We start from the raw sequence: 19,450 nt of genomic DNA, 5'->3' as shown, positions 1-19,450 counted from the left end.
TTCAATATAGTCATTGGAGGGTGATAAAGTGCAAAAGAAGGTTGATAATACAGAACCAAGCCAAAACTATCTTACAATACAATCACATTCTGAAAAGTAATTGTTTACAATGAGTCTGTGTATAAATATGCATTTTTCTGGAAAAATATCTAGGCACATGAATATGTCATTGATTACTTAATAGAAGTGACTGATTAATTTACTAAAGAATTTAAATTAAAAGAAAAAAAGGATAGTTTCTCCTCAAAAACTCCCATTAAATTCTGTGGCTCTGATGAAGAGTTTTCTCACTTTCTCATTATTGCAGTAAGAATGTCAGGGAAGACTTCAGGAAGTCTAGTGAAACAACACAGCATTTCGTGATATAAATTCAATTTGGCCTCTCCTTGAGCCTCTGTGGAAGACTCCACAAGTGACAACCCCCAGGAGCTTCCTCAGGGCCTATTCCTTTCCAGGCACCACCTTCCACAGAATAAACGTCTCAAAATAAACACACGAGGAAGAGTCATATTACTTACTATATAGTTTTAGCAGACTGTAGTATAGCTGGTCTCTATCACATTCAAATAGCTTCTGTGTCATCTCCACTAATTTTTCTAGAGTTTCAACCTTAAAAATAAGATTAACAGAGGGATCTAGATTGTATAAAGGATATATTTTTATAGTTGACAAGTCACAGTTGAATAATCCTTCAAATCAGCTTTACCCAAAGGGCAGGCTAACTTTACTTTACAGGTTAAAGGACTGAACACAAGAATGCAACTGTACTTAATGCCACCAACTGTATATGCTAAGAATGATTAAAACGATAAATGTGATGCTGTACGTATTTTATCACAATTAAAAACAATTTTAAACTAAAGAGCTAAAGGATTCTTTGGAGACAAGAATACATATGAATGATTCTCTAGTTGAGAAAACCTCCATGGAGGAGCATTTTGGAAAATTCAAAGATACTGAGGGTGGAGGACTCAGTGAGTACATCTGTATCTGTTAACAGGAATATTCTTCCACCCCAACTTCATACTCCTCTTTCCCTGTGGCTTTTTCTCGGCATGATGTGAGAGGCATCTGGGCTGGAGTAAAGTAGAAACTCCACTGGGCTCCCCTCAAGCATCTCTTCTGGCCACTAACGACTGAAGCAGGTTTTAGCTGCCAAGGAAACATCAGCCCACTCAAACCAACAAGTAGAATGAAGCCAGCTAAAATCTTCAGAGCCCATGTTATTATTTTTAGGGATTCTGTAGACCTCAGGAACCAGAGTTAAGTGACTGCTTATTTGGAAAACAACCGAGGTAACCAAAGCTGCATCTCATGAAATCCCCAAATGCTCACAGGATACGGAAGACACTTGCTTTCTACTCACAGTTTTGGGTGAGGGAGAACAGAAATTAAACACAAACCTGATTATTTGCAATACATCTATCACAAAACCACTGAAGTCTGGTAGGCCGAGCTCTAATGCCTGGAGTCTGTAAAATAAAATAATCATACAGCACACAAGGTAAGGCTTTAGCCAAATGTTAATTTCCCCTCAATGACAGTTTTCCTTCTAATGACCCTGGCTGCCTCCCTCCCCAATGTATATACTAAAAGAAATCTATAACTTAATCCGACAGTTATCAAGGACCTTTAGGATTAAAGCAACCTATACTTAACCAATGTCTAGAAGATTTGGGTTATTTCAAAATGCTACTCTGTAGGTCAATTTGAATTCTATAAATCTAAAATTATTAGAAACAGCTAAGCGTTCTGTAGCTGAAAGAGAAAGAAACCTTGAAATGATGGACTAAATCAACTCCAAAATATATCAAATTAGACACACACACACACACACACACACACACACACACACACTCTTTATAGAGATCCCAATAGACTCAGAAAGCAAAAATTATTAATACATTACATAGACTTAATAATTATCACAATGATAAACCAATGGCTTTTAAAGAGACATGCCTTGTAAAACTTAGTGATGAAAGTATTCTGATTACTACACATGCTTGCCTAGCATCGAAAACTAAATGTTTCAAGAGCTAGGTATTAAAAACAATCCAAGTACTCAGTTAGTTCATAGTCTTAGCTTATTTCAATAATTGAGATGTATGTTATAGCCTCAAATTAGGAATAACTAATAATTAGTCAATAATTCTGGTTTCAAAACAATTACTTTACAACTTTGGATACTGAATAAAAGACAAACTGCTTCATATTTAATCTCAAGGATCTGTCACTCTACCTACAGCATCTTCATCATCTACGAGGGCTTCCCTATGAAAACACTACATTATTTAATACATGATCACAGCATTATGACAAGAAAACAACATACCCTGGCAGCTCCAGTCCAGAGGACATACCTTTACTGCTTTCTTCACTCAGTTTTGTGGACTACACCAAGCAACCCTCAAATCTGATCTCTTATTTCTAAGTCCTTATTATGTTTTATTTCTTAAAATAATATCATACAATGTTAAATTAAAAGCTGATGCAAGAACCAACATCTCAGGGCTTTGGTAGAACAACAAAAAAAATCGGTATAGAAGTTTGTAAATTAAGTGTTCTCATTCTAACCATGCAAGTACCCAGATTTTGGGTTACAAGAAATAAATGTGGAATAAATTAACTGCTGAGATATATATATATTCTCAAACAGCACTAATATTTACTTTCGCATCCAATTTCTACTCAAGGATGTTCTCACATTATCTGTTCTGTTTCAAGAGCATTACAATGAAAATGAAGCCAACATCAAATGTACATAGAAAGCCCTTGAAAAAAACACTAGATAATCCTCTTTAGAACATGGCAAAATGTAAGGGCTACATTCACTTACAACTTTCAATATTACTGCTCATCCAAATGGCAATGATCTAAATAGCACAACTTTCTTTTTTTTTTTTTAAATAGCACAACTTTCAAGCAAACTCATCCTTTTTGTGGCCGATTAATCTGCCTGTCACTGGCAGGACAACTGACTTATATGGCAGATATTCCTATGCTTCATTATGAAATTAAGGATTGTTTTCCCAAATGAATCAAAAGAACATCTAGGTCAGATTAACTAAATCTCCTAGGCTTCTGTAACAGTCTACATTTCTGGCTTATCTCTTAACATCTTATTGAATTTTAAACACTGTAAGTTGAAAGTAAAAAACAAAAAAAAAAAGAAAAGAAAATATAACAAAAACATGGAGAAAAGAATTCTAATTGGGATGCTAAATATAACTTATCCAAAACCAGTTAGTGCTTAATTAAAACAATAAACTCATCTCTAATTTTTCCTGTTTTTCCTATGTACAATCTACTTAATAGGCAGGATAAAGTAATTATTATAATTAAAACAAACAAACAAACAGCATGTTTGTTTCCACCTGGGTTACTGTGCTTCAAAACACACTTTGCGCAGCTGCAATTCAGAACTAGACTCACTTGTGTTAGAAAAAGTAATCTCAATTTAAAAAATAATTTTCATTAATTTCGTTATATCACTGATATAAATTTGCTGTTATCATAACAGGCTTCGATGTATATTAGTAGAAACAGATATCAAGTATAATATTGATAATTATCATCTTGAAGTGAAAACAGATGAAGATTCTTCTACTTCAAACTGCACCTCAGAGGAAATCATTTTAAATTTAACTAAAATAGTGATTTTTACCTGTTCTGAGTTTTGTTACCATTACTGCTAGAAATGGAAAATGGAAAACCACCACTCTGGCTTCACGTCCTCTAGCTGAAGTAGGAGGAGGAAAATCAAATGCACAAGGAGGATGGGACAAACAAGAACAGTAAGAACCCAACTATCTATCCCCAGAGCCAAAACAGCAAGGAGTAAAAGGGCATCACGGTAATTATAGAACCTTCCAACAACTGTCCTTTCTCTACACTCTCCAGAGACAGACTCAAAGACCATGTCTAGTAAGGAGGAAAATATGGCTGAGCAAGTCAAACTAGCAGTCTAAATATCATTAACTAAATATGATCCCGCTGTTACAGAAGATACTAAGTAACTTGTGGGAGAGAGGGAGTATGAACCGGCACCAGAACTGACATCTCCTGAAATCTGGGGGACAGAAGCGGGGGATCTGGAGAAGGAAATGGCACCCCACTCCAGTATTCCTGCCTGGGAAATCCCATGGACAGAGGAGCCTGGAGGGCTGCAATCCATGCGGCTGCAAAAGTCGAACACGACTGAGCACACACACGCACACAGTGGGGTAGCTAGCTCTAAAATCCCGTCTTTATACATGAGATCCATTTTGGCTTATTAAGGAAGGCAAATTAGAATAAAGCCCTGAATCTGATCTGTTAAAGAACAAAGAGGAGGAACAAAGGTTGGGAGACTGCTATAATCCAAAATTTTAGTCCTAAAGGCAAAGTCATAAAAAGAAGCGATATGCCCCCTGAGAAGATAGCAAATTTACTCTGGCTGAAATGTTATGCAAGAGTAATAGCAGAGAAAGACAGAGGGGAAATTCAAGAAAGAGAAATTCTGGAGAAATTTTAAGTTGTTTTGGTGGCTCAGATATTAAAGGTTGAGAGATCATGGAGGCTGAATTGAATACACGAAAAAGAAAGTGAAAGGAAGTGTCAGTTGCTCACTCGTGTCTGATTCTTTGAGATTCCATGGACTGTAGGCCACTAGGCTTCTCTGTCTATAGAATTCCCCAGGAAAGAATACTGGAGTGGGTTGTCATTCCCTAGTCCAAGGGATTTTCCTGACCCAGGGATCGTACCCAAGTCTCCTGCATAGAAGGCAGATTCTGTACCATCTGAGCCATCAGGAAAGCCCCATACTGAATATATAAATATATCAAATCAATAGTTCCAACACCTTAAACTTAGTGAAACACTATATCTTATCTCAATTTTTAAAAAAGAGTGATCATGGAAGCAGAGGCAGAAATGATGTAAGGGAACCAACAGAAAATCTGAAATCAGGATGTAATTTCCAAGTCCATGACAACCACACTCACACCCTGAACTAAAGTTTCACCACCCTAATTACTCCTCAGAGTTGTTCTGTGAGGCTCACACAAAGATGTGCATGAAAATCATTTCAGAAGTATTACAATGTTACTAATATTGGTTATACTGCTTAGCTTGTAATCTAGGTTTGAACCGCAAGAGATGAGGTTAGAGAAATAAATGCTAAGTAAGTTTAAAGTAGACTCTTAATCATCTTTGTGTTTGTAATTACTGAGCTGCTCAAAGGGTTAAGAATAAAACTGATGTAAGTCTCTACAGAAACTTTGAATATAGTTATTTAACATTTCATGTCATTATTTAACTTTCTGTACTTGTTTGTACCATCTCTCCCTGGACTTAAGCTGCAATCTTAAAAACATAAAATGAATTATCTAAACAGTGTTAATTCATTTAAATGACCCACAACACTTCTTTCCTGGGAGGTGAATGAACTTGACTAAAATGAAGTCATTTTCTCTGAACAAAGAAATACCACCCTTTTTATCATAATATGTAGCAAAAGAAGTATGGGACTAAAATACTAGAACTCAGGAGGCCTGGGTTTTAGTCCAATCTTTGCTACTATGAGCCATGAAAGAGGTATCATCTATAAACACACAAAATTTTTGTCTTTATGCATCAGGGGCCTTAAAAATGGTAATAATAACATATGATCCACTTCTGAGAAATGATCCTAAATAAATAATCTGAAAAACAAATATGCTAGGAGGTAAAGATATGAATTATGATGACTACTTACAATAGTGGAAAATGTTCTCAAAAGAGGAATGGGCAAATAATCTTATACAAAAGAACGATGTAGTCATTAATGCTTTAGAACAGTTCAGAGAATGCAGAGACAGTGATGTAGGGTGAAGAAAGTATTATGTAAGCTATATGATTCAATTTCACGTATATACAAAAGAAATATGCATTGAATAAAGGACAGAAAACCTATAAAGATGACTAGATGAGTCATGGCACTGATAGTGAGTCTTAATAAACTTGGTGTATTTTAAACAGTAACACATGTTAAGCTTTACTTGAATCTATACACAGGTGGAGGGTTTCCCTGGTAGCTCAGCTGGTAAAGAATCCGCCTGCAATGCAGGAGACCCCAGTTTGATTCCTGGGTTAGAAAGATCCCCTAGAGAAGGGATAGGCTACCCACTCCAGTATTCATGGGCTTCCCTGGTGGTTTAAGACGGTAAAGAATCCACCTGCAATGTGGGAGACCCGCGATCCCTGGGTCGAGAGGATCCCCTGGAGAAGGCAATGGCAAGCCACTCCAGTATTCTTGCTTGGAGAATCCCCCCAGACAGAGGAACCTCATGGGCTACAGTCCATGGAGGCGGCAGAGAACTGGACACGACTGAAATGACTAAGCACAACACAGCATACACAGGGGGAACAATCAGGTTGACCATCATCACTGGGAAGACAAAATACAACACACAGTGTATTTATCTGATATTATTATAAACATTACAAAAATAATTTGTGAACACTTCCCCAGCTGCACATTTCATTCCAGAATGTGCCAGAAGAATACTGGAAGGAACAAGGGACAGTTAGCCTACAGAGGATGAGACTGAAGACGAGAGAAAACGGTTTGACTTCAACACAAGAAAGAACATCACAGAGAAAGCAGAGCATAAAGCTAACATGCAGTGTTTAACACTGTCCCAGACACTCTAGATGTGGTCTTAGCAGTGTCGTCTGATAGAGCCTTAAGAGAAAGAACAAGGATAAAGAAAAGAAGTCCTATCCTGCTCTGGGGCCTTTGCATAGAGAGTGTCCTCTGAGTGAGATGTTTTTGCTTCCACTCATTACGTGCCTTGCTCCTGCTGCTGCTGCTGCTAAGTCACCTCAGTCGTGTCCGACTCTGTGCGACCCCATAGACGGCAGCCCACCAGGCTCCCTCGTCCCTGGGATTCTCCAGGCAAGAACATTGGAGTGGGTTGCCATTTCCTTCTCCAGTGCATGACAGGAAAAGTGAAAGTGAAGTCACTCAGTCATGTCTGACTCCTAGCGACCCCATGGACTGCAGCGCAGCAGGCTCCTTCATCCATGGGATTTTCCAGGCCAGAGTACTAGTTCACCCTTTAGTTCTCAGCCCAAACATAACTTCCTCAAAAAGATCTATCTAGTCTTGAAATAGATACTTTTATAGCACGTTGTTACAATAAAACAATTACTGCACTTTCATCTTCTAAAGTCTATCTTTAGGACAGACTGTAAGATGTGGTCCATAACTGTTTACTGAAGGAAGGGAAGAGAGAAATGGAGGGGAAATTGATCACACTGAGAAGCCACACAAATTTTATCAACCACCTTAGTTAAAGGACTTGACCCAGTTTTTAAGTTATGAAATCTGCCAACGCCAACTTTATAAGGGTTCATAATGGGAGGTGCTGTTGTCAGATCTAAGTTAGAGCTCAAAGTATCTCAAGCCAGAGCTTAGATGATCTTATGCCTCTGTTAATTCATCACTGTTGTTTGGTTGCTCAGTCATGTCCAACTCTTTGCGATCCTATGGACCATAGCCCGCCAGGCTCCTCTGTCCACGGGATTTCCCAGGCAAGAATACAGGAGTGGACTGTCATTTCATTCTCCAGTGGATCTTCCCGCTTGGCAGACAGATTCTTTACCACTGAGCCACCTGAGAAGCCCTTAATTCACCGTAAGTCAGTTCAGTAGCTCACATGTGTCCAACTCTTTGCAACCCCATGGACTGCAGCACGCTGGGCTTCCCTGTCCATCACCAACTCCCAGAGCTTGCTCAAACTCATGTCTATCAAGTCAGTGATGCCATCCAACCATCTCATCCTCTGTTGTCCCCTTCTCCTCCTGCCTTCAGTCTTTCCCAGTCTCCACCATACTTTCTGTTAATTAAGGGCACTAGCACTGAGATATCTACTATTACATATCACTTAAAATGACTGAGTAAAGTGTCCTGAAAATCCCCGCAACCACTATCCTAATTCAGATCCTATTAATCTTACTGTCCCAAATCTCCTTTCATCTATCACACATCCTTCTGCTAGTATAAACTTCTTTCTAACATTGCTGAGAGTTGACTGTCTTCTGAATGAACTCCAGCCTGCTTATTCAGATACTGAAGGGTCTCTGGGAACAACCTACCCTTACAAGGATGAAAGATTTATTTAGGAAATCAGGAAAAAAAAAAAAAAAACTGGCTTTATTTGCAGATGACAAGATCTTATATGTGGAAAATACTAAAGATTCCACCAAAAAAACTGTTAGAATTGATCAATGGATTCAGTAAAGTTGCAGGATCCAAAATCAACATAAAGAAGTCAGTTTGACTGCTATCCACTAGGAACAAAATATCTGAAAAAAAAATTGAAACAATCCTAATTCATAAGATTATCAAAATGATTGGAAAAAAAAACAACAAACCAACCAACCCTAGGAATAAATTTAACCAAGGCTATGAAAGATCTGTACACTGAAAATTATAAGACTTAAGTCAGACACACAAAACACATACACTCACACACATGGAAGTCCTGCCATTTGCGACAACACAGACGGACCATGAAGGTATCATGCGGAGGAAAGTAAGTCAGAAAAGGGGGAGGTCTTTATGATTATCACTTATATGTGAAATCTAAAAACCCAAACTCCTAAAACCAGGGCATAAAATGGTGGTTGCCAGGGTCTTGGGGGTGGGGGGAACAGGGAAATGCTGGTCAAACAGTACAAACTCCCAGTTCTAAAATGAATAGGTTCTGCGGATCTAATGTACAACATTGCAATTAAACCTAATAATACAGCTTATGTATACACACACTCTCATATATTTGAATGCTGCTAAGAACAGATCTTAAATGTTCTCACCACAGAAAGGGTAATTATTACATGAGGTAACGGAGCTGTTAAATAACACTACTATGGTAATCATTCTGTAATATATAAGCATATCAAAATCAACAGGGTGTACACCTTAAAGTTATACAATGTTAAGTGTTACTAATATCTCAATGAAGTTGGAGGAGAAAAGGAACTATTTAGAGATTTCCCTTTTCTACTTCTTTGCTCTACCTCTAATATCTTTAACACACTTCCAACCCCATCAGACTCACCAATGTGAAGAGTACTACCACAACCATCAATCCACACCCTAAACCCCATTATCAGTAAAGTCACCTAATTTCCTACATTAAGAATAAGTTTTTCTCTTGAACTCTCAAAACCATTTATATTTTTCTTATAGCAGTTAACAATTGTCAGTCTAATACAGATGTCATCTTCATGTATTAATCTTGTGTTCAAGAAGCTTCACATTAATTCCTTGAGAATCAATCTAGGTCTGATTTATTTTCTCTCCCTTAGCCTTTCTTACAGAGGAAAACAACACTCTTTCTGAATATATATAGAATAAGAATATATATATACCTTCATTACTGAAAACTCAAGAAAATACAGAAAAGTATATAGCAAAATGCCAGCTATAATTCCACTCTCCTGCAATAAATGATGGTTAGAAATATAAAACTATGGTAAAACATGATACATTTATGATATATGCAAACCAACTCATTTTAAAAACACAGGTCATATAACACACCAAATCTTGTCTTGGTCTTCATTTAATGAGAGCATTTTTATGACTGGTTGACTGGTTTATCTTATCTCCCACAGTGCTTAGGATACAAAGAAGCTTTATTGCATATTTCACTTTGGAAATTCAACCCTAGTGAATCTACCCTTGGATAACACACTGTTGCATTCTGGGGAATGATAAAAATGTTGTTCAGTATTTTTTATGTTCTTTCATATGCTGGTACTGTCCTTGTTTATTAATATTCATTACTTTTAAGATTTTCAATAATCCTTAGAAAAATCACACAGGAGAACTCCAGGCCTTGAATTTTAACAATCAAAATATACAGTTCCCCTTCCTACACTGCTGGTGAGAATATAAATTGGTACACTAACTATGAAGAACAGTATGGAGGCTCCTTAGAAAGATCAAAACCGAGTTACCAAATAACCCTGCAATCCCACTCCTGGGTATGTATCCGAAGAAAAACACGAAAGGACACATGCACCCGGTACTCACTGCAGCACTGCTTACAATAGCTAAGACATGGAAGCAAGCTAAACGGCCATTGGCAGAGGAACGGACAGAGGAGACGTGGAACGTATATACACAGAGTATTACTCAGTGATTAAAGAGAATGGAAAATGCCATTTGCAGCAACATGGATGGACCTAGACAGTGTCATACTGAGTGAAGTCAGCCAGACAGAGAAGGAGGAACATCGTACAACATCCCTTATATGTGGAATCTACAAAGAAATGATATAAATGAATTCACAAAACAGACAAGAACAAGCTTATGGTTGCTGATGGCGGTGGGGGGGTGGGGGAAGAATGGGGAAAAGGGACAGTTAGGGAATTTGGGATGGACATGTACACACAACCATACTTAAAATGGATAACCAGCAAGGACCTACTGAATACCACATGGAACTCTGCCACTGTTAAGTGGCAGCCTGGATGGGAGGGGGAATTTGAGGGAGAATGGATATATGTGTGTGTATATATGTGGCTGAGTTCCTTTGCTGTTCATCTGAAACTCTGATAACACTGTTTGTTAACTGGCTATACTCTAATACAAAATAAGAAGTTTAAAAAAAAAATTCAAGTTCCTACTTTAATTCAACTCCAACTAACCATTAACAAAAGAAAAACCCTAAAAATGTGCCTCAAATATTTCCATATATTGCACACCTTGCCGTCCTACCCTAGGGTACTGCAGAAGGATTCTGTAAAGCTATTCTTTATCCTTTAAGCAGTTCTATACACTTCCACTATAAAAATTCTGCCATCAGTATACAGCCATTCCTAAATGATTACACTCAATTAACTGTTGTACACTGGCAAAACCTTAAGCAATTAAGAGGCAGCTTCCTTCTCTTGCCTATTCACGTGACAAGAATGTACCTTATGCTAAGCATAATTTTGTGAATTACGTGAGGTGAAGAAGACAACAGAGTCTCTACCTTTTAGGGGCAAAGAGAATTAATATTATTGATTACTACCATAATCCAAGAAACATGCAAGCTGCTTTACATACTAAATTATGTGACTGAATCTTAAAGAAAGGTACTACATTCCATTGTATAGATGAGGAAGCTTAACAAGGTTTAGTAACTTATTCTTTATCACAACAGGAAGTAGATGACAAAAGGAGAACCCTCTCTTAAGCCTTTGCTCTTGCTATTATGTCTTGCTTATTACACAAAGAGAGGCACCTGCTTTCCTGCTGTAGAACCTCTAATCGCTATTGTCTGAATACCTGAGTTTTATTTCTGCTCTGATCGGTGCCTTACTATATTGATAACATGCATACAGAGTAGCAGAACTCAACAGGCAGACAGCTCCCCTCATTTTCAGATACCTATGCTGTGCGCTTTCAAGTGAGAGAATTTATACCATTTCCCAGAAAATACAAATGAACTACTTGAGCTACAAAGGCACCTGTCTGAGACAGCACACCCTACTTCCCTCTGCTAGAAGGACAGACTGGATTGAAGAGGAAAAAAGAAGGAAAGTTCTGAATTAATTTCACAGTCCTTTTTCATGCTAGACGTTTCTCTTCTTTGAAAAATGTCAAGAGAAACTAATAATTTTCTGGGTTGTGCACCTGTATTTTCAAATCCATTATACGTAGTCATCAACATAAAAGCAAGGAGGCCAAATACTACCTCTATGTCGCATCTATCATGGGCCATCCATCATGGGCACTTTTGGGAAAAGACATGGGTAGCAAGCAGTAAGGTCTATCTGAGAGAAACATGATGACTGATATATTTACAAGTTTATTTTACACACGTTTAGCAATATCTAAGATGATGTGTCCATCTTCTATGAAATGATTTTTTAGGGGACATAGGACTGTTTTAATAGTGAAATTAATCACAATTTGGACAGACTTCATAGTTGCCCTTTGACTTATCAATTTCAGTAAGCAAAATTTCAATCAAGCCTAGATAAAACATACTAATCCTAAATAGTCCAGGTTTGTCACCTACCATTTCCCATAAGCTGCTTACCATAGTGGAAAAAAAAAAAAGAAGAAGAAATTTTAAATTAAATGCCAAACAGTTGCAGACAGCACTTGTTTGGCTGATTAACTTGTAGACAAGCTTTACAAATAAATCTGAGCATGGTCTGCAGCAAATTAAATTCCACTGCTTTTAAGAACAAAGAATTCCTTGGCAAAGAGGATTAGCAACTTTACACCCAGGAATGCCAGTTTAATTTAATTGTTCCACAATCCAAGATTTAATATGCAAATGTCATTTTGATATATAACAGTGAATTTAACAAAGTGAAGAAACAAATTCAATATCCAACTAGGCTGCCTTTTCTGAACTGTAATTACATACAATAAAGAAGCTGGCCGAGTCTCCCGCCCAACCCACATTATTGGGACTGAATTATATTAACATGAATCAGAAAAAGTGTAATTAAAGGTTAAAATTATAAAACATATTCTAATTAAGAGTCTAAACAGCTGTACAATTAGAATACTGTAGTTAACATCATACCTCAATGATCTTCTTGGCCTCTTTGTAATTTCCTGTTTGTAGGAACGCAAAGAAGAGATCATAGAGCATAGTCATTTCACCCTGTTCTTGGCTCACAAAGTCCATTGCTAGAGAGGAAAGAAGAAAATATATTAGAAGAAAAAACAGAGAGTAACACAGTATCACTCGAGGAATTCTGAATATCAGAAACCTTTAAAATAAATATTCAGAATAACCTAGAGCTTATAGCTGTATGAAACAATTTTCTGTCACGTTCTTTACCTAACAGCATATATTTATGACATTAAGCACTTATGACTAGTTTCAAAGAGAACTGGTGAGATTAAGGATAAAAATCCCCACAAAGGCAGATCATCAAGAAGTGGAGCAAAAAAGTTAACAAAGGGCAACTTTTCAAAATGAACAGTTACTAAAAACAAGGACATCTGTAATATTAAAAAAATTTACCTGATATTTTCCTCTTCAACTCAGAAGCACAACAAAAGTTTCTCTGGATGTGCTTGTCTTCCTGTTAAATTTTCTCCTCACAGCAACGCATTAAGATTACACAAGCAAGAAAGAGGAGGAAAAAAAAGACTAACAACCCTAAGATATCAGAAGGTAACTAACCTTTCTGAATTAGCTCAGTCTCGCCTTTCTCTATCAGCTTACACAAGACATCATGAATCCTTGGCAGGATTTTATACTTTTCATAGCAGTCAATGGTGCTTTCAAGAGCAGCAGGTAAGTCATCCCTTGGAAACAACAGAATATTAACAATGAAAAAATATATCTAATTAATCTGAGAGATACACAGTGACCGGTCAAAAAGTACACAGGCAGCTTTTACTTAAGTAGACCACCACGAAGCCAAAATGGAAAAAACAAACAAACAAACAAACAAGAAATAATCCTTATACAGAAATCAATGTTCAGAGTACAGACATCATTAGCGGATCCTTGCTTCCTCTGCTAAACGGCACCTTTTTATCATTTCACTTGCTAAACGGCACTTTTTAAAGAGTCCAAAAGACAAGGCATTTCCTCATATTATATAGAAGTTGCTATAAGGATGCATTATTTCTAAAAACAAGGGCTACTGTCAAATATTTTTTCCAACCACTTCAGTTTATGGTTCTCAATAATTTCAGATTTGGGAAACTTTACTAAACGTGCATCAATGGTCATCAAGAACTTTTCAAGCACGTTCACCTTTCTCATCATAATTTTCAAACTGCTGCCTCTCCAGATAAGGAGGAAATAACTTCAGGACTCATAGTAGGTGTGTAATTAATTAAAGTAAAAAGATATTTTCATTAAGTTATTTATTAAATAAGAGTATGGAAATATATTCTGTGGGTCCTCAAAACCTATTTTATCCTTTGGGAAACAACAGTATAAGAAGTTATTAAGGCCTTGGGAAAGCTGTTTAGGTAATGTGATCCACGTCTACCTGCCACTTTCCTTTATTTTTAAATAGATGAGGAAATCAAGGCTTCTAGAGACTGACTGATTAGCCTAAGGCCACTGGGAAGGCACTGCCACCAGGTCATTGGACTCCCCCTTTCAGAGTACATCTAATTATACATTATGCCCTATTAAAAAGCAATGTTGTTCCTTTAGCCTAATATGGTGATATAATTTGGAATAATAAATTTATAAGATTTTTTAAAAGAAAGTATGAGATGTACTTAGAAAACAAACAAACAAACAAACATGGTTAGAGGTATGGACTGAAAAGTACAGCTAGTGATAATCTTTGTGGAGAAAACATATTTCTCTCACACGTGCAACAGTTTTTGAAAGGAAGAAAAGCCTTTTAAAATTTTCCACTGAAGCCCTAACATTTTGGTTCATTATACAAATGTTACGTTGCCCTAGATTGAATTACTATTTTATCCAGATTAAGATTTTAAACTGTACTAAAAAGTACAATACCATGAAGAAGCGTTAATTTTACTGCAATAATACTGACACAGTGAAAATGAGCCGATCGGAATGGAACTCCACCTCATCCCCTTACTGAGCCCTGTTTACAGTGCATCTTCTGGTACCCCACAGAGTCATTTGAATTTTTGTCATTTGGGGTGAAGACTAAATTACAGGTTAATTTCAAAACTGCAAGTAGATGTTGCAGGCTAGATTACTGTCATACAAGGGAAATGCTACAGAAGCTACCACATATGATATAAAGCTTTATATAATCAGTATTTTCCTTTGCTTCAGATACAAGTTCAGTTATTACCTTTCCACAATTCCATTTAAGGGAAAAACTACCAAAATATTTTCAAAAGAAAAACTTACACATAACAGATTTTTAAAAGGCAGGATGATTTGGTTTTTCAGGTCAATTCCCAAACTAGAATAGTATTGTATCTCAATTATACTTTCCCTACATTAGGTCAAAGTTTTCAATAGATGAATGAACAACTGTTCGGTCAATCAAACAGAAACGCTAATAGTCTTTGGTCTCCAAATATATGCTTCTGAAGATTACACATGCTCAGAACAACAACAGAAAAGACAAGGATAGCAAAATGGAAATAATTCATATATATTTGTTAGTAATTTTAAATAACAATGTCTGATCCCAGGTTGCCAACAAAATGAATTAAAAATCTGTAATGAAACATTTCATAGATAGAAATAACTAATGACTAGTCATTTCTTTTCATTTCCTATTTACATTCTGACTTGCATTTGGCTGGATCATGTAACTTTAAGAAAGAGACAAAAATGTCCATTCCTCATATAATTTGATGTCATCATTAATCTTTCCTATTTAAGCCTGAAAATTCTGGTTATGGAAATTAAAAATATGAGAAAGTATCTAAAACTGACATTGCTAAAACAGTTGTATACTCATACAACTTTTGAATTTCAATCCTAATTGATAAGTACTACACACAGCTTGGCTATAACAATGTGACACATCTCAAGAAGTGGTGATAAAAGTAGATTATCCCAACAGTTGAACTCAAGGATCTTTGGGTCTCCTCTCAGTTCGAATACTCTAGTGTGAGGTTCTATGAACTTGAGCTTAGTAGGTTCATCATCTCAAATGTTTCACACCAGCAGAGAAAACCATCACATGACTACTACTTGTATTAGGCAGGATTACATCAGGAAGTGCAGCAAAATATCAAACGGAAAAAGGCTGAAACTGCTTTACACCCAAAACGTGGGAGAAGATTTAAGTAATCAGTGTAATTCTATACCCTAAAACAACTTTGCTTTCCTCCGTATGCTTTAAAACACTAGAACTGATTTAAAACTCTACTCTAAATAGAAATAAAAATTTAGCCACTGCTTTCAGAAACCTCAAATAATACTAAGTGAAAACCAACTCTAACATACTATTATCTCTAAGGAAAATCCACTATATTTATTTTCAATGACTAGACACCCCTCAAAGTATTTCAATGATATAAAGTAATCTTCATAAATAAAATGTTAATCGAAAGTAAACAATCATTTAAAAGTATTTGTGACTGATGCAAATTAACTCAATATGACTTTAATCAAAATTCTACAAGCCGATGAAATAAAAGCAGAATGGAAGATTTTATTTTATTTATTTTTTTTTTTGGAAGAAAGATTTTATAACGATACCAGAAAAGAAAGCCCTCCGAAATCAAACTTCTTTATAAATAAACTAAAATTCACAAATGTGTCTCATACAAACTTGAACTGTTAGAACAAGAACAATCAGTGATAACTATCTATTTACCTATCGATAGCTTTAAACTTAGTCTGCTTACCCATAACTTCCAATTCAGAGAGCATACTTAATTTAATCAAAATTTTAAATGACAAATATTGATTTTTTTTAATTGGAATAAAGTGCTTCAACATTATGCATAAAGTGCTGGTGAAGTGGCAATTTACCTTAAGAGCTTACTGACTGAAAAGCTCTCAAAATCTGAAATCACTAGAGAAAAGAAGGTCATTGGGGAGAAAAAAAGTTCAAAACAAGGGAGAGGGGGAAAAAACACCTTAACACTCTTAAACACCGACTGTTCTATAAATCTTAAGCAGATGTTCAGTGTGGAAAGAAATCATTCCAGGAGAAACCATAGACTTTGCAAAAATTATTCTGTTAAGAGAACCAGTCCCTGAAAGAGCTAAATGTTTTTTTTTTTTTCTGTTCATCATCTATAAATGAGGAATCTTCAAGGAGACTGGTGTTGCAATTACAACTAATCCTCCCCAAAAAATTAACTGTGTTGAAGGCTTTGTAATTTCCCTAGGTACAATTTAGCTGTCACTTACTTTAAAATTTACTCAAACATGCGTTCGGAACAGCACTAACTTCACATGTCAAGTGCTTTCCAGCCAATTGAGTCTAAACTGGAAGTCGGTGTTAAACAACTGAATGATTAGACAAGATAGCTCATTTCCCTGCTCTTTTGTTCAGAATAAAATGCCACATTTACATTATCAGGCTCAACAGGATTTTCTGACAGAGGGAGAAAAAACCCTACTGAACACTGTCCGTACTAAGCACATGAAGCCTGTCATTTACCAATCATCCTTCAAAAAGCAATAGCCATGAATGTAACTTAATTACGACCCAATGATCCTTGACGAAAAATCATCTTATCACTGTCCTGTTCCCCTAGGGCAAATGAACCACTTTTGTCCTTTGGCACGGATGATGCTAAATTCTTAATTGCAATAATGGAGTAAAAGAGCCAAACCTCCTTAATTTCCTTTCAGTACATAAAGAGTTTTACTCTAGAAGGCAAGCATTCCCATAAATAATAAAAGTATCCAGTACAAATGAAGATGCCAAAATTAAAGGGGAGTGTATATGACAGAATAACCACCATCCTAAAAAAGTATATTTCCACTTCTGCAACACACTGAAGTGTTACAGTGTGTGAGTTTTAAAATGTACTGGCATAGGTTCATCTTACAGAAACTGTGACCTTTATGAAGAACTCAAGATTAACATAGCAAGAATTCTGGGAGGATTATATGCACAAAGTCCATGATTCACTTAAATGAAATGCATGTGGGTATATACAGCTTATAGCACAAATCAGCATAGAAAAATCCTTAATAGAAAGCAGAAATTAAAGTTTCTTTGATCATTTGCACTAAATAATCCAGTTAAACAGCTTCAAATATTTTTCATATGCAATGAAACCAAAGTGGATCAGCTATACAAGAAGTGAATCTGAAACTGCATCATACAAATTCTTAGGCTTTTAAAACTAATGGCCAGATTTCATTAATTTTATTTCCTTTACCATAGCATAAAGACTAATCAAAAGCTCTTTTAACCTACTTTAAAACATTTTTCTTTCTTTCTTAATATGTAGTATCCAGATCATCTTTCTGAATCCAGCATGATTTCAATTTAAAAAGTATTTTTAAGTAGTTACAAAGGAAAATGTTTAATGTTCATGTGGACTACACGTAGACATGTGGCTTATAGAACCCCAATGTAAACGAAACACATGAAAATTTTGTTCAATTTAGCATGCTTCTTTTCTGTTCGGTACAAGCATTATTTTGACAATACAAATCAGATTAAGCAACTTCTTCAAAATTTTGCAAACCCGTCATTATTTTGGATTTCCCTGAGCAAACGAATAAAACAAAATGTATGATTTTTCATAACAATAAGGATTTTATACACTATTCCAGTAACAGACAGATACAATTAAATTTCTCCTGTGTTTTATCCAATGCTGGAAAAATCAGTTCAAAATTAAAATCTACTGAATCTTAAAGATCACCTTTCTAAGGAATTCAACCTCACAGGTTTGTTCCAGAATTACAGTATGTAAGTGACAGCCTTCTTCACAGTCTGGCAATGATTTTCCAAAAAGGAAAGGATGAAGATTTTGTACATGCTTTGAAATGTTTCTCTTAATTTTACCTCAAGTTTGAATAAAAGGCTCATTATCCAGATGAGCTTATACCTGCTGAGGCCAGTTACATGATATTATTGAAGACCTAACATATTTAATCAAATCAAATATATGTAGACTTTTGGGGAGGCCAGTGTAGTTAATCCTAGTACTGCACTTGTCATGATTCTAAATAATTAGCTATCTTCCGTCATTCGGGAGAAAACAATTGAAAATAAGTTTCAAAATCAATTGTTTTCCTGCAACTTAGCCCCAACTAGGAGTGCTACTACTGTTCTCTGCAAAACATGAAATTTCCTTTATCTCCTTAATTTCTTCTTTCTGACTCTTAAGAGTCGACAGAAAGTTTTTATCATGACAGATGAAACTGAAAAATCTTGTCAGTGAAAAAGCCTCTGCAAAGCACAGACAGCAAAAAAACAAAAAAAAAAGGTAGGCAAATAAAAATAGAAGGTAACAATTTCTCTTTATATCTGAAAGCGGTAAAAAAAACAAAATCATAAAAGGTACTAATTTACACTTCTCTAGCCCAATTAACAGGGACAGTCAAATTTAACTGAGACAAACAAATCTCTGTACTATTAAATCAGAAGCACGAAGTATGCTCCATGTTAACATCTGAATCCCATTCTTTTTCCATTCTCCTTGGGGGAAGTTCTCCTTGGTTCATGAGCCCCATCTGCAGACCTTTCTGGGAAAACTTTTCATCTTCTGTCTTACGGTATTTCTGTTTGTAAGATACTTCTCTACCATGGCCTCATTTTCATTGTTCATTATTTTATTTTTGCCCACTGATGGAGGAGGGTCTAATTCTTCTGGGCACTGGGCCCATTTCTTTCAAACCCCTATGCAGAGCTCCACATGCAATCTGCAGAGATGGGTCTTTTGAGATCATCAAAAAAATTCTTGGAGGAAGCATATTAATTACAGGATTTCTATATAAAGTTGGCTGTGAACACGAGAACTCAATAACACAGTAATTGTTTGAATCACTATTCTTTAAAAAGATGTAATGCTGAGATTGTG

At 36.1% G+C, this 19,450-nt stretch overlaps 1 protein-coding gene across 1 annotated transcript in view; it reads right to left on the bottom strand.

Moving 5' to 3' along the window:
• LRPPRC (leucine rich pentatricopeptide repeat containing) overlaps nucleotides 1–19,450 on the bottom strand; it is a 100,979-nt gene that overhangs the window by 32,758 nt on the left and 48,771 nt on the right. Inside the window, exons 24-27 of the mRNA XM_015094408.4 lie at nucleotides 13,173–13,297; nucleotides 12,564–12,670; nucleotides 1,404–1,472; nucleotides 519–609 (exon numbers count right to left, since the gene is read on the bottom strand). Of these exons, the coding sequence (XP_014949894.2) occupies nucleotides 519–609; nucleotides 1,404–1,472; nucleotides 12,564–12,670; nucleotides 13,173–13,297 (392 nt within the window). The remainder of the gene's footprint in view (nucleotides 1–518; nucleotides 610–1,403; nucleotides 1,473–12,563; nucleotides 12,671–13,172; nucleotides 13,298–19,450) is intronic.

Source organism: Ovis aries, chromosome 3 (genome assembly GCF_016772045.2).
Source record: "Ovis aries strain OAR_USU_Benz2616 breed Rambouillet chromosome 3, ARS-UI_Ramb_v3.0, whole genome shotgun sequence".
Lineage (NCBI taxonomy): Eukaryota > Metazoa > Chordata > Mammalia > Artiodactyla > Bovidae > Ovis > Ovis aries.
Note: the sequence above shows the minus strand (reverse complement) of the source record. Positions and strands in the feature narration are given on the sequence as shown.